General features: G+C 39.8%; 1 protein-coding gene across 1 annotated transcript in view; it reads right to left on the reverse strand.

Moving 5' to 3' along the window:
* LOC122809396 (histone H4 transcription factor) overlaps positions 1-16,727 on the reverse strand; it is a 698,230-nt gene that overhangs the window by 559,298 nt on the left and 122,205 nt on the right. Inside the window, exon 4 of the mRNA XM_044080864.1 lies at positions 1,574-1,682. Within this exon, the coding sequence (XP_043936799.1) occupies positions 1,574-1,682 (109 nt within the window). The remainder of the gene's footprint in view (positions 1-1,573; positions 1,683-16,727) is intronic.

Here is a 16,727-nt window from a genome sequence, read left to right on the forward strand (position 1 = left end):
GTATCTGCTAAGTGCTCCTAACACCTGTGCATTAGTTAGTTATGCAAGAGGGACTTCTCATACTCTCCACATTTAAACATGCAGTCTCATGAAATGGAAATTTATGTACTCCACATATTCCATCAGATGAGTTTCATATAATTGCTATTTTGGCATAAAACATTCTGCTAAAAACAAATGGGTCAATTTACTTCTGAAAGCATAACATACTACTCTGGCACTATAGCACAGCTCCAACTTACCAATAAGCAAAAGTCTGCAGACTGGAGTGTGAATTTTTTCTGTTTTTATTGAATAATGTACAACATCAAGCTAGCCACTTAACAGCAACCTACCCAGTTAAAAATAAAATACATTTATGCCACTTAGATCAAATTTATACAGTTCTCTGACTAAAAGATAAAATCTATCCACAGAAGGGTGCACATATAAATGGATGTGAGAGTGTAAAATACAGAACGGAAAACAAAAATTCAAAAAGAATTTCAGCATGCTACAGAAATGGCATGGTAAGTTACATCTGAGGGGCAATGAAAATGTATACACACAGGGTCAAAGAATCCAGTGAGCATAAACCAGACATACAGCTAACCAAGATAGGAAAAGCAAAACTTTATGGGGATGGGATGGAATGGAATAGGTGCAAGAATGAATAAATGTAACATTAAAACAGGAAGTCAAGCAGCCAAAGGCAAACAAGAAAGAAAGAAAGAAAAAAAAAAAAAAACAGGTTTTAGATCATTTACTAGTCATAGGGTTAAGAGAAGGACAGAAATAACTGCTGGAACATTTTAAGGACAGTTTTCAACACCTTCATCAATTGGGGATGAACTTGGTGACTTGTAGCTCATGTACTCTGGACCCAATTTTAAAACAATGTTAAGAACATGAAAGTTATGAGTACTTTTCTTAACAGATCTGTAAGCAGGTCTATCTTTAGCAGCCATTAGGACTAAAGTCATCAGCCTGCATTACAATCGCATGGCAGAGAAACCTCACAGACTGACAGAAATCCCCCTTTACATCATGAGTAACACTTCCCCCTTTCTCCCCAGTTCTAATGCCAGTGAGAAAGCTAAGGAGGTCAGGGAACAGAAAGATAAAGGGGCCAAGATAACAGGTAGAGGATGAAGCTAGGAGATGCAGTTCCAACTCTGATAACTTTGTTCTAGTGACACAAGACAAAAAAAAAAAAAAAAAAACTTTGCTTTCTTTTTTATCCAGTCCAGCAAAGGACAGCCCCCCCCCCCCCCACAACTGTCCAATGAGCCAATTCATTCCCCAGAGCAATAGCCCTATGGCTCTTTCATTCCTCGGGATGAGAGTTGGACAAACCAGAAGCAATCATCTGCTTATATGTACATAAACACAGACACGCATGCGCACAGACTCGCAGGCGCACAGACACACACACACAGACACACATGGGGGGACAATTGTTTTCTGCATTTTGCTGGTTTAGATGGAATGAGTTTAGGTAAGTTGTGTTTTAGATGAAACAGACACCTAGATAAAGACACACACTGAATAAGCAACTCATGGTCTTACCAGCCACATGGAATAAAAATCTTACCTCTCCATTTGCAAGCAACTAGACTATCTGCACCAGGCTCCTTCTGCTCTGAACACTGCCCATGCATATCCACATGTCGGTAGAACCACTCTGGGTTTTCAAACACAGTCTATTAAAATAAATTAAACGGTCTGTATAAAGAACCACACTGGTCAAAAGTGATATTACATATTTAAGAAGAGGTAGCATACAAATTGATAATAGAAAACAAATTCAAAGTTCAAAGAGCATCCTTCCTTATACTTCTATTAGCACATGAAATTGCAATGCATGTGTGAATTATGAAAGCAGTACAATTCATATTTTCTCAAATTAGAGTCCCAGTGCGGTTTTGTGTGACACTGGTTTAAAACAGCCATTCTTCATATAGGGAAAAAGTGGCACTCAAGAAGACCATGGCTTAATGACAGGTATAATTTGGTAACTCACCTGTGCCACCAACGCAAGAACAAAACTGGTGCTGTATGGTACCAAGCAAATGAAAATTACACAGTCATTGTGGTCTTTCAAAGATAACCCTACATTCTGCACATGGACATTATTTCTCTTTCTGCACTTCCTGCCATTCAACAAGAAGGGTCTACACAAGCATTTCTTGGAAACCTGGCTAATCCACTACATTGCAGTGATGCAAGGATGACCCAGTACTGCCCAATGTCTAGAATTCTTATTCTTTCCTAAAAACGCTTTACTCCAATTGTATTGACTTATATGTCTGTAATTAAATGCTTAATATGTTCCCATATGCTATTTGTTTTGCCTTATGAACACAGCTATGTACTTTACATAAGTATGTGAAGCAATGTTGGATATTATTTTTATACTGTGTGCATTAAGAATACAGTGCTGTATCTTGTAAATTTATCTGTTTAGCAATTGTTTAAGTGGAGTGTTTCTCCCCGGGCCTCCGCTGAAAATGGACCCGTGTCCAGTCGGACTTTCCAGGCCATCAAATGTAAAATAAAATAAAATAAAAACCTCAACTTTCTGTCTCTGGGAAAATAACCAAACATCAAAATCTCACTTTTTGTACATTGTGATATCTCACTTTTTATATAAAAGTGTTGCACCAAAATTTACAATCCTGCATAATACAAATGAACATTTTTTTTCTCTACTTTGCATGTAATCCAGTTTTTAGCCTTATCTTCATATTATCTTTCCAGTACATGCCTCTTCACGACCTTTGCTCCTTCCTCTTTTTCTTTTACCGTCATATACACTTTCTCCCTAAAAAACACCATGATAATTACAACCTGTAAAATACCTCTACCAAAACACCTTAAAATTCAGTAAGTACCCCCCTTGCAGCTTCAAAGGGAAAACTTCAAAGCAAGACAGGTCACTGCTATCAAATATACAGTAATACAGTAACTGAATACATTAGATTTTATGCTGAAACTCCAAATTACTTCCTGAAAAAGTTCTCAGTTACAGTTATACCTCTTGCAATTTGGTTAAGCAAGCAGTTTGAGAAGCACCCCCCCCCCCCCAAAAAAAATTCTTCCATTAAAATCAAACTAATTGCTTTGACTGGGAATCACTACAACATTGCAAAATTATCTGGTGAAACTCAAATCTAACTCTCCCTCCAAAAATGTGGTAAAAATCCAGAGCTGCAAAAAATGTCTTGGAGGAAGCGTACTATGTATGAACTTTGTCTGCCACAAAGTGATCCTAACTATGTCCACTACACTAAACAGTCTAAATGGCTCACCTCTAAGAATAACCCTAGCTCAGAGTGTAACGTAAACTACAACAGCAGTTGCTGTGGTTAAGGCTATACTCAGGCCTGAGATTTTAGTCTGAGCCCTGTACTAGGATAATGGATGCAGTGCAAATTAACAGTCACTTTTAACTTCAGGCAAATATCTAAATGTCTAGCCCACCCCAGCCCACAAAAATCACAGGGAGCAGGTTAGGGTTATTATGGATTTTGATGGCTAGCATTAGTCTTAAGGGCTGAAAATTCTGTCTTATTTTCTTATTCCTTATTTTGGGAGTTTTCACAACCAGCATCCTAATTTAGCCTTTTAAGTTAGGGGTAGACGTTTATCAGGCAGGTGAGTGGATCCACATAAAGACCCTTGAAGAGTTACAATCTAAGCATACTACAACAGAAGCTACATACAGATTAATAAAAGCAGTGCATGTACAAAAATACAAGAGTACACACACAATGGTACAAACAAAGTCAAAACAAAGTTCAGTACATCAATAATTCAGCTAATTTATAAAAAAATATGTTATATGATTAGTGTTTAATATTTCCAGGAATGATAGTCAAATACCTAACTTGCTACTGTAAATACATGCACTTAACTTACAGGATGTGATTACAAAAACTGTCATTGTTTTTTTTTTGTTACACACACGCATATATATTACTATACACATACACACACGAACGCATAAAGTGCATCAATTTTTATCCTGTGCAATGAATGCTCATGCAGTTGCAGTAATACAGCATTATGGTGGGTGTACTTTATAAAAGCAGGTTGCCCCAATTTTCAAATGTTTTTTGAGGAGCGTTTTTCCCCTGTGAAACCTTATTTTCTTGCATTATGTCCAAGGCAAAAATGAATAACATGAATAACATTTGAGGAGGGATATTTACTCTAAAGCCATTATGCAGATATCTTAATGGAGCCACAGCGCATTCCCTGACCCACCTGTATAGTTTGTTGGCTACTACAATTTGTCCCCAGTCTCCAGAGTCGCATTTGACCCTCTTCCCTAGCTCATCATAATCTACCCAGTTTTCTTGTTGGTAATTTTGGTTGGTGAAATGTAAGAGGATGATGTCATTGTTTTATTTCCACAGATGAAGGAAGTTTTAGGAGACTTAAGACAAATAACCAACTATAGCACAATCTGTCTTGGGAATGTTCTGCAATGATTTTGCAGCTGGGCATATTGTGCCAGCTTTAAATATTTAACCCAGGTGAAATTTTACTGGGCATGGAAGTATTAGTTGCTATTTTTTGTTAACGTAATGTTTTAATTCCCAGATATGGCTCTTGCAATACTGTTTTACTGTAGTATTACTGTTTACAGTAGAGAGTCTATTATCTGAACTAATTGGGACATAGGGTAGTTCACATAATCAAACTGTTCGGATAATCAAACATATAACTGAACCAGATAAAAAACTTCTAAAATCTTGTTTTTTCTGCACGCAAGAAATACAAATTTCAACCAATCAGTGATTCCAATGAACAATAAAGAATATTTTTTTTACATACAAGTAGGCTACAAGCTCTAAAACATGCACAAGTAAATAAAGTATAACATTTAAATATTCAGACTTTATGATTTTTTGTACCTGAAAACTTTGGAAGGGAGATTTTGGATAATTGACGTTTTGGATAATCAACGTTCAGATAATCTCTCTCTACTGTATTTCAAGTTTAACCAGAAAGGAATGTCAGGCACTATAAATAAATTTAAAATGTGTTTTAACAACTTGCAAGCAGTGCAACATTTAAGCTTCTCTGAATCACACTACTGGAGTTTATACTGCATTGGCTATACTCTGATATTTGTTTTGTTTCTGCCGTTGATTAGTGTGTTCACCTGAGCCTTTAGTACTGCAGTGCTGCTACAGGTTGTACTTGTTTGTACAGGGCTGCTGATACTTGCCAGCAGTTGCACTTTTAGCAGCTATGCACTTCTTGTGCTCAATTATTAGCATGTCTGTACACATTATGTTACTCTTTCACAATTATTACTATCAATTTATTTCTCCTTTTTACTTAAACTGCTTAAAGGATTATTTACTACTGCTATAGCTGCTGCCTTGGTTATTGTGACTTACAACACTTACATTCTTGTCCCTCTTGCGTAAACTTCTTGTACTGTTGTTGTTGTGTATTACTGCCATTCCTACACCTTGATTACTGTGACCTCCTGCACTTCAGATCCTCATACCTAATGACTGCTAGCTAATTTTCTACCTATATATATCGAAGACCTAAACCAACCTGGATAAAATGAATGCCCAACAGACGTTTATTACTTCTACTGCCAGCCTCAGAACAGTTTATGTTCTTAGACAGTGTAGAAATTCCCAGGTGTTCACAGCCTATAAAGCATTACTTGACACACGTGATACAATCTATCAGAGGTGCAGGTGCAACTATCTATACAACATGGAAGCAACCTTCTCACAAAAGTTATTATACGAGAAACACATACTACCACCCAAATCTATGCATTAACATACCAAGCCAACAAATGTTGAGGTTCTCAAAAAGTAATATCCAAAGTCTCACAAAGCCAAGAAGATAACAGCCTCAGCAGACATCTACAGACACCACCACCACCACCATCCTCACACATAGTCAAGAGTCACAAGGCTGCAGATTGTAAACAGTTTACCACCACTAAAACTAGGAGTACAAAGAGAAATGTCCCTGTAATTGTGAACAGCAATGCAGGCATACTGACCCCATGCTTAAAAAAAAAAAAAAAAAGAACAGGGTGACAGTCGTCTCATTGTTGCCAGGATCTATAATATTACAATAGCTCTTCAGTCCCTTACAGCAGGCAAGTATGAATATGACCTCATGGTAGCTGTATTTAATTATGCACGTCAAAAACATGCAAGACTACGCTGTTGAGTAGGATCGTATCTTCACCTAAAATGATGAAAAAAATATAAACAAAAGGTACTCTGCTTCAGTAACTGGCATCATTCCAGGGGTATCAAGTATGTATCAGCATGGGAGGAGACAGCTGACATGTCTACTTGCTTTACAAAGGGTGGGTTGCATCTCTCACTCCATGGCTTCCACCTGCTGACCAAAATTCTTGCTAGTCCTCATAGTTTTTAAGGCAAAGTCCAGCTGCCGTACATCCCAATACATCCCAAGATAATGGACAAAACATCAACATGCTTAAATTCAGACTATATCAACGTAGCAGTTATTAATGCCAGAAGTTTAAATATTATACTTCCTGACTTTGAGGCTCTGCTGCAACCTGAATACATCTACATCTGTGCGATAACGGCGACATGGTTTCAGTATAAAAATAGCACTCCCTCTCTACCTGGGTTCAATTCTTACCATGCACTCAGGTCAAAGGGAAATGGCAAGGGTATATTTGTCAGGGACAATATCACTGCTAGGCAGGCTCCTAGACCAGCACACTGAGCTCAATAAATTCCAACTTACACTCACCAAAATTAATTATCAACACATTCCCTGCTACAGGACACAATCCTGTTATCAGTGGACCATGGGAAATTCCTGAATGCATGGAAAATCCATAATGGAAAACTCCTTCTTAATGGGCTATTTCAATAACTCACTAAGTGATGTTCCTACACTACTACTCGGATTGATTCTTATAATTACTGTGCAACATTTTACATGCCCTAATTTTCCCTTTTTAACAGAAGCTTCTGTTTTACATTCAACTGAAAACTCAACCAGTACAGGTCTTTCATTTAGGATTCCCCTATCCCTTTCTCTCTACCTGTACTCTGATATCAATCCCTCATAGGGGAGGCAAGCTCCATCTGCAGCCAAAATATCTTCTTGGCCTTTTCCTATGCCACTACCTTTCTCTCTCTATTTATTCCAAATACCTTGGTTCCTTTGCCAGCTTCTTCCAGTAAATCCCAGGCCCATCTTACCTATTCTGTGTTCCCCAACTGCAGTCATCCCTATCGACAACATCTCCTTTCTCCATTCTTGTGATATAATATTCTGTATAACTGCTGCTGTTCTTCTTAAGGATCTGCGTCCAAAATCCCACTCTTTCCTTATTTCTAGAATTACCCCCTTGCTTCATCATCATCCCTTTCCACTATTAACTGCAGCATTCTGCTTGTGTTAGGTTTAGTTGTGTAGCTCTAAAATAGCCTTCCAAATCAGATAATCCTAAACCTCCTTGTTCTAGTGGATTACCATTCACAACTCCTCCTCTGACTGATATCAATATGCCCGACCTGTATATAAAACTAGAGAGATTAAAAAAATTTTACTGCTTGCACCTTATCTATATTCATAGGCAAGAGCTTCTAGTTTCACAGCTTTTGTATTATTTTTTGTTTAGTCTCTCCCAACATATCATTACCTGCTATAATAGAATCCCATACTCCTAAATACTTCAATCATGTCCCCATAAATATGGATATTACTGAACCAATTTATGTGTAGGCACAGAGTTTACAGCTACAGCTGTTGTTTTACCTTTATTAATTTTATATCCCGAAAAAATATAGCCCGTATTTTCACTCCAAAGTAAAATCTTTCTCACAGATGTGCACAAGCATGATTTTTAAACTACTAGAAACAGCATGTCTGCACAAAACAAAATGCCTTACTTTGGTTCAAAATAACAATCCAGAGCTCTACTGAATAGAGATGAGCTGCAGCTTGTCATATTAATGAAATGATCCCATAAAGTCAAAACAACATAATGTTACTGTGCTTTCACTGCACAAACTGTCATGTGCTATAAAGTAGCATGTCACATATTTATTTCTGTCACATACAACACAGACAGATTAAAGCATATGAATACTTTTACTTCCATTACCAAAAGGAGTTAATGGCACATCTCTTTAGGGATTTGTTGCTATACTTACAGTCATGGTTGTTTCATTTTGTAATATCTATAAACTTATAAAGCCACAGAAGGATGCAAGTACTAAGCTAGCTGTCCTTGTAGGGCATTTAAGCCCATCATAACTGTTTTTATGATTTGAGATATTTTTTTCCCTTTTTCTATGTTTCATTCTATGATGTTCTGCTTCCATGTTAACTGTCTGGGGAATGTTCTCTGAACTTTTGATATCATTTAAGGATAATAATCCACTAATGCTGTCAGTTCAGTGCAGGAATGTGATTTTGAGAACTAGAATGTTTTTCTGGTTATGACAGAGATGCCCAAGGTGTTAGCTTAACTTCTGATGTTGGGGCTCTAAATCCTTCCAAGGATGATGCTTATAGTTCAGCAGGAAGTTCATATGACAGCAATGTTGATACTGATGAGGTTGTGTGGCTTTCTCTGTGCTGCAGTGAAAGGCTTTTGAGAAATCATGAATAGTATAGGTTCTGCTGGTACATAATGAATTTCTATTTCTGCTGATTATTAAAATTAGATTTTTTAGACGGGTGAATGCATTACTTTCATTTTGTGGTCATACTTACTGTTACCAATATTGATTCACAGCAGTGAACTGTTGCTTTAGGCAAATGTTTTAAGTTATAGCAGTTTGTATAAACTGTTTTTGTTATGTAAATAAGTTAGTGAATGGAACTAATCGGTTTGAAAATTTGCTTTGGATATAAAATCTGAAATGAGCACTCTAATGATCCTCACACGTTTTGACACATGGACACACTCGTGTGGACGCACACACACAGAGCTGCTCTTTGGCAAGACCGTGAAATTTGGTGCATTTAAATCATTTGATATAGAATGTGAAATGTTTTTTTTCCACCATTTCTGATGCAAATGTAGTATAAAACTGCAGGAAGGGACCAGAGTGCAGTTTATCAGTGAATAAATGCTTATTCCTGAAACTATTTGGAGGGTGACAGAGGACGAAAATGATGGCAGTGCTAGGAGTAGCTCACGGGAATGATTGTGATGTGCACATGAGAGTCATGTATTAAGTATGCAGCAGTACGGTGTTGAAAGTTGTGTGTGTGAGAGTGAAAAATCCAGTCAGGGACATTTTTCAATATCGTGGACAGCTGAGAGGTATGCTCAGAACAACTAACATACCTTGGCTAAGACATCCAAAAACAATACATAAATGAGAAACTATTTTCACAGCAACAAAGCATGCTATTCATGCCATTTTTAAATACGAAACTGCAACAACCATGAGGTTGTTGTCAGTACAGCATAGAAACACAACCTGTTTTACCACTGCACAAACGTAATGGTAACTTTCTGAAAAGTACTGTTGAGCAAAATAGTACAGAACACTCACTCAGTCCAATTCTGGTAAATTAAGTCAAATTCAGTTTTACTGTTTTGTTTTTAAGCTGGTCATAATAATAAAAAATAAATAAATAGCAGCAGCAGGTCTCCAAAAAAAAAAAGACTTCCAAGCTTCAATATTTCCAGCTCTACTCTAACACTGTTACCTAAGATGACATCATGCTGGGGGGGAGCAGATTTTTACAGAAAAATAAGTTTCAAAGTGCCAACAGCAGCTCTGTCTTGACAGTTTCATCTAGGAAATAAACAATTCCACCAAAGAAAACACACAATTACCACTACAGTAACTGATACTGTTACTAAAATGCATGCAAATCAAAGAAAAATATTTAAAACAAACATGAAAAATCACTTTAAATTCAGGTCTGTGCCTCATTGTCCATCTAACAAGATCATCTGGTTGCGCTTTTAAAGTCCTTTGATCAACACTACTTGATAGTGGTAGAGCCAACTTAAGTGTCATCCAAACACTTAAACACCCAATCAAAGGGTGAAACGGATGCTTGGCTACAAACATCTGCATTACAAGCTGACGCTAAGTGAAACTTGCAGTAGTGAATTTTATTCTGTTAAGTACAAACTTGCAGTTTTAAAAGCACTGTATTTTCATTTTTTTCCGTTTCCTAATTGTGTGTTTCTGAACAGTGTGCTGTGTGTCTCTCTGCAGTTAGTTCCCCATCCTCCCTCCCTGTTCCTGTGTTGGTATTAGTATTGGTGGCTCTGGAATTGCCCGCCCCTTCTGTAAGTCTGTATTAGAACACTCCTCCTGGGTCCATCTCATTTGCTCGCTTAACTGAGTACAGTTAGATCATATTCTGAGTCTAGTGTTCACTCTACTTACTACAGAGAGAAGATTTGAGAAGGCCAGCCCACTTAGGTTCTTCCTTCCTCTCTTCTTCCAGTTAAAAAAAAAACATTTTTTTTGCACTTTATTCATTTGCTACTGTATTTGTGTTTCCTTCTACTTTATTTTGCTTTTCTTAAAAGTACTCAATTTTATTTATTCTGCTGCATTTATTACTGCTTGGTTGTAGCCCGATTAAATTGTAACTGTTATTCTAAGTCTTTTGGTTTAAGCACTTGGGCTTCATACAGGCTCTTTTACATTAAGAAGATTTAGTCTGCACTGTTGTGGCAGGACAGGTAGCTTACATCCTTCTAAGCTAGGAATTGCTGATTGAAGGCCCAGTGTCTGCTATTCTAAAAGTGGATTAGTTCTGGCTTAAGCACTTGGGCTTCAGGCCAGTTATTCTACATTAAGAAGGTTTGTGGTCTGCACTCATGTGGAAGGAGAGGCTGGATTCTGCCCTTCTGAACTGGGAATTTCTGGTCACAGGCTTATTGTGACTGCTTATTTGAATGGATTCTTTCTGAAATTGGTGTGCCTTGTTGCTGTAGCATAGACCAGATTCAAGCCTGCTGAATCTAGCTTTGTTTGTATAACTTGAGCACTGATTCAGGCCATCTTTTTTGGAGAAGGTTCCCCTGCACCCTAGTAAGCAGGGGTGTGCAGTTAGAACTTGTCTGATTGAAGACAGTTTTGAGCTTTTTTTCTGGTTAATTGGGTAACTTGTTTAAATCAATTTGTTCATTTTCTATTGTTTATATATATATATATAGATATATAGATATATATATATATATATATATATATATATATATATATATATATATAGATATATATATATATATATATATATATATATATATATAAATTGCACTTTATTCATCTGCCTTTATTACTGGGGGCATTGACTACAACTCTGATCTGTGATATATAACAATAAGTATCCTTTTCTGTGCTTTTAAACTGTTTTTCTGAGTGTATCTGTTTTATTTTCTGAAAAAACAAACAAAAAATTATATATATATATATATATATATATATAACTTGTTTCCCGTCTTTCTAAGCTAGTATAGTCCAGTTTTCAGGTTAGTGCTGAATTCAGGACTGTGTTACAAATCTCTGTGTTTGCCCATACCTTACGTGGACAGAAGGAAGTTTCTCTGTTCAGCTGTGAGAGAGGGGAGCTTTGAGCAGCCTATCTGTCCCTGGAGGAGTGGTTTCAACCCAGAAATTAGTAGTTTATTGGCCATTCTGGGCTAATTTCTATCTCCTTCATTTCCCTGCTATAAATACCGTATTTGCCCGGTTTTACACGCCGGGCAGCGCCAATTAGGTAGGGTAAAACTATTCCCGGCTCCACAAAGTCTCCTCTTCAATTTTTCCTTTGGAACTAAACAAACTTTCAACTTAAGCACTCAAGCCATTCATTTCTCAGCCTGGCACTTGCTCAAAACTTATAGCAAGCCTGTCAGGTGCCAGGATCCACCACATAACACAAGCACTCAGGTCACTCCAGAAGAAGTACAAATATGACTGTCATTGTCCATCTTGGTGTGAATGACCTGAGCCGTACCTCCCTGGACTACATGAAAAGAGACATGGAAGAGCTGTCTGATCACGTAGCCCAGGCTGTTATGACCCTGAATAGCATCTTGCCCTCACCAAGAATGATACCATGATATTAAGAAAAAATTCTCGATTTCAACAATTGGCTAAGTTTCTGGTGTCATTCAAAGGGGATCCATTGTCTGTCCGCCTGGGATGACATGCTCGACAAGCCACGCTGCTTCGCTAGAGACGGCTTGCACCAGTCACCCTTAGGCTTTCGAATACTGGCCTTGCCACCCCCATAGTGCCTTTTTTAGGCAAGGCTCAAAAGGCAAACCCCACCGCCGTAAATAGCACAAGTAACAAAAAACTGAAGTTAATGCTACTCAATGCCAAAAGTCTAAACCTCAAAATGCACGCACTCGAGGCACTCCTCAGTATGGAGAAAAAAATTGATATATGTGCAGTAACAGAAACCTGGTTCAAGGCTCGAGAGAGCACCCCAGCACTACCGGGCTACAATTCATACTATACATTTCGGCCATAGAACCCAAACCGAAATACAAAAGGTGGGGGCGTATCCATATTCATCAAGGATACCCACACCTCCAGGTTAGTGGCACAGCACGATGCTTCAGAGATCAACCACGTGCAACTAACAATGGGCAAAACTGCAATTCAAATTGTAGCTGGTTACAGATCACCCACCATGTCCCAGGACCCCCATTCCACATTTCTGGAAACACTGGGAAACATAAAGGTCCTACCAAACACCCTAATATTGGGTGATTTCAATTACCCAAACATTAACTGGGAGAACTACTCAAGTACTAACTCCCTTGCCCAACTTTTCCTAGAACTTATAAACTCAAACGCCCTGGTTCAACTGGTCAACACTCCCACCAGAGGTGACAACATATTGGACCTGGTCATCACCAACATGTGAGACCAGTGCTCCACACCAGAGGCCAACCCCTTGGATAAACCTATTCTGCACCCACCCCCGGACAAGAAAACCACTGTGAAAAATTTTTCAAAAGCAAACTTCACGTTACTTAAGACCGAGGTGGAAAGTTTCAAAGCCCCCATGCTGAAGGATAACACTGTCCAAGCTGCAAAATCCTTTACTAATGCATTCTATGGGCAGCTACAAGAATGCATGGATCATGCCATCCCAAGCAAAACCAAGACTCACTCCTCCAACAAAAGGAAACCAGTCTGGTGGACTCCCGCCATAAACAAGCTATACAATAGAAGGAGGAAACTAGTACAGAAAAGAGTAAAATCCCAAGAAGGGAAGACATCCCTGATCAGCATCAGCAAGAAACTATGATCCCTCATAAAATCATCCAAGGCGAGCTTTGAAAGAAAAATTGCCAAGGACTCCAAAGATAACCACAAGGCATTCTTTAGCTATATCAAGAATCTAAGTGGTAATGCTCAGATCTGCTCAGAGTTGGTGCAGAATGGCACAAAATACACTGAACCGACCGATATCACCAACATCCTGGCAGACAGGGTTAGCGAACAGATCACCCCACTCTCACCCCCAAAAGGGCCCATAACCATACCAGAAGAATGTAGAGCTCATGAAATCACAGACACTTCGGTTAAAACAGCCCTCTCCAAAGCCAAAAACACAGCATCAATGGGACCAGATGGTGTCGCAGGCTGCGTCCTACACGAGCTCAAAGACGAACTAACCCCTTATCTAAACACACTGTTTAAACTCAGCCTTTCCACAGGCTACATACCCACAGAGTGGCGCACAGCAATGGTTATTCCACTCCACAAAGGTGAAGCCAGAACAGATCCCGGGAACTATCGCCCTATAAGCCTAACTAGCTTGGTCTGCAAGGCTATGGAGCGCATCATCATGGAATTCATTAAAAGAGACATTGGGAACCTCCAAACACTGGAACCTACCCTGTTTGGCTTTGTTAAGGGCAGATCATGCCTCCAAAACCTGGTGGACTTCTTTGAGACAGTTACCAAGGCTATAGACGAGGGAAAGGTGGTACACAGCCTACCTAGACCTCGCTAAGGCCTTTGACACAATTCCCCATTCTGGTATTATAGACAAGCTCACCAGCCTGAACATAAACCCCTACGTCACAAGATGGGTTGCCAAGTGGCTCACGGACAGAACCCACATGGTGAGAGTTGCAGGAGCTAGTTCCGACTCTAAACCGGTTACAAGTGGCATTCCCCAGGGCTCAGTCCTAGGACCCCTCCTGTTTGGCATATACTTCTCAGAGGTACAGGCAAACACAGGAGGACTATGGTTGACCAAGTTCGCAGACTACTGCAAAAGTACAGTTTTGTACCTACCATAAAAGTAGATGTTCGAGTGCTCATACAGCTGCAGTCATAACAGATGGGTTATCCTGCCATCAGGCAGGTCCTCGGTCGGCCGAATTCCAAAGTCTAGGTCCGGCGTCAGTTGTCGTCGCTTCTTCCCTGACGTCAGTGCGGCAGGGGTATAAGAGCCAGTCGACGCCATCTTCTTCAGTTTTTCTTGCCCCAGATGTCAGGTGCCCCCAGAAGGAAGGCAAAACATAAACTTAGGTAATCATGCAATATAGAATAATCATAAAACAGTAGTTGCAAGCAAATACACCATAAAAGAATACCCCAAAAAGGTTGTATGAGAAGGTGTTTGTCATAAGGCCTGTCCTAAGAGGGGATGGAGGGGGGGGAACCTGGACTGCAGCTGTATGAGCACTCGAACATCTACATTTATGGTAGGTACAAAACTGTACTATGTTCATCGTGCATACAGCTGCAGTCATAACAGATGGGTAGAATCCCAAAGCTAAGTAGGGGTGGCAGGCACTAAGTGGAACTAGGAGGAGCAAGAATGCCCTGCAAGACAGCTGTGGCAAATCCCGCTCTAGATTTTGAGTAAAGTGGAAGGTGATAGTGTTTGGAGAAAGTGTGCACTGAACTCCAAGTGGCTGCTTCCAAAATGTCCTTGGTAGGAACCCCCCTGAGGAAAGCTGCAGAGGTAGCTGTGGCCCTTGTGGAGTGGGACCTGATGCTTGAAGGCACAGCTTTTCCATGAAATGAGTAACAAAAGCGTATGCAGTGAGCTATCCATTTTGAGATTGTCTGTTTGGAGATAGCCTTTCCTTGAGCACCTGTAGCATAGGACACAAAGAGTTGCTCAGATTTCCTGAATGGCTTTGTCCTGTCCAAATAATAACGTAGTTGTCTGTGAATGTCCAAGGAATGCAGTAGTCTTTCCCCTTTGTTTTGTGGGTTAGGGTAAAAGGTAGGTAAGTGGATAGTCTGATTCAAGGCTACACTGGATACTACCTTTGGCATAAAGGTAGGGTTGGTTCGTAAGGAAACTCTGTCCTGATGGAAAATGATGAAAGGTTGCCCAGCCATGAGGGCCTGTATTTCCGAAACTCTGCGTGCTGAGGTGATAGCCAGAAGGAAGGCTGTTTTCCATGACAAGTATTGTAGTTCTGTTGAAGCAGCTGGCTCAAATGGAGGAAGGGTCAGTTTTTCCAATATGAAGTTGAGGTCCCAAGCAGGGACTGATGGTTTCCTTGGGGGTTTTATATTCTTAACCGCTCTGAGGAACTGTCTTAAGAGAGGATGAGAGAATAAAGGAGGATCTGTGTTGTAATGTGCAGAAATGGCTGAAGCATGGATTTTGATGGAGGAGAAGGAAAGTCCACTGTTTAACATCTCAGCTAGGTACTGTAATATTTGAGGTATATTTATTACCCAAGGATTCTGGACCTTTTTCTGATTCCAGGCACAAAACCGCTTCCATTTGGCGGAGTAGGCTTTTCTAGTAGAAGGTCTTCTGGCCTCCAAGATGACATCCTGCACCTCCTTGGAGAGGATTTAGGGTTTTGAGCTGGCTGTGAATAGTTTTGAAGTTGTGCTGGGACAACAGAAGAGGCACTAGAGGTAGGATCCATGGTGGGGAATGCGTCAGGCTCTTCAGGAGTGGATACCAGTGTTGTCTTGGCCAGTCTGGAGCAATGAGAATCATTTTCGGCCTCTCTGCTCTGGCTTTTAGTAGAACTTTGGGCAGCAGAGGGAGAGGCGGAAAGGCATAGACTGTCAATGTTGTCCAATTGAAGGAAAGTGCGTCCACTTTCCAGGCCTGTGGATGATAGGTTCTTGAGCAAAATTTTTCCAGTTGGTAATTTCTGTGGGTAGCAAAGAGATCTATGTCTGGCTGTCCCCATGCCTGAGTTATCTTTGCGAAAACTTGAGGATGCAACTTCCATTCATGTGGATCTGTCATATTTCTGCTTAGGCTGTTTGCCAGTGTGTTTTCCTTCCCTGGCAGGAATTGTGCCTGAAGTTGGATTTGCAATTCCAGAGCTGTGTTCCAAAGGGTCATGGCTAGTCTGCACAGGGGGTATGAATGAGTTCCCCCCTGTTTGTTTATGTACCACATCACTGTGGTGTTGTCTGTCCTTATCAATAGCTGGCCTGGATGCAGAAGGTCTTTGAAGGTCATAATAGCATTTTGCACTGCTAGCATTTCCTTTTGGTTGATGTGTAGGTGCTTCTCTTTTTGGGACCATTTTCCCTGAATGCACTGATCTTTCATGTGTGCCCCCCAGGCATAGTCCGAGGCGTCTGTTGTGATGATTTGATTTGCTTGAGGTATGCAGAAAGGGAGACCTTTGTTTCTTTGGCATGCTTGAGCCCACCACAGAAATTCCTTTTGAAGACATGGAATGAGTGGTATAATTGTTTCCAAACTGTGGCTGTGTTGAGACCATAAGTTTTTTAGGTACCATTGAAGTTTCCTCATAT

This window comes from Protopterus annectens, chromosome 8.part0, assembly GCF_019279795.1.
Source record: "Protopterus annectens isolate FY-2018-M chromosome 8.part0, PAN1.0, whole genome shotgun sequence".
Taxonomy (NCBI): Eukaryota; Metazoa; Chordata; order Ceratodontiformes; family Protopteridae; genus Protopterus; species Protopterus annectens.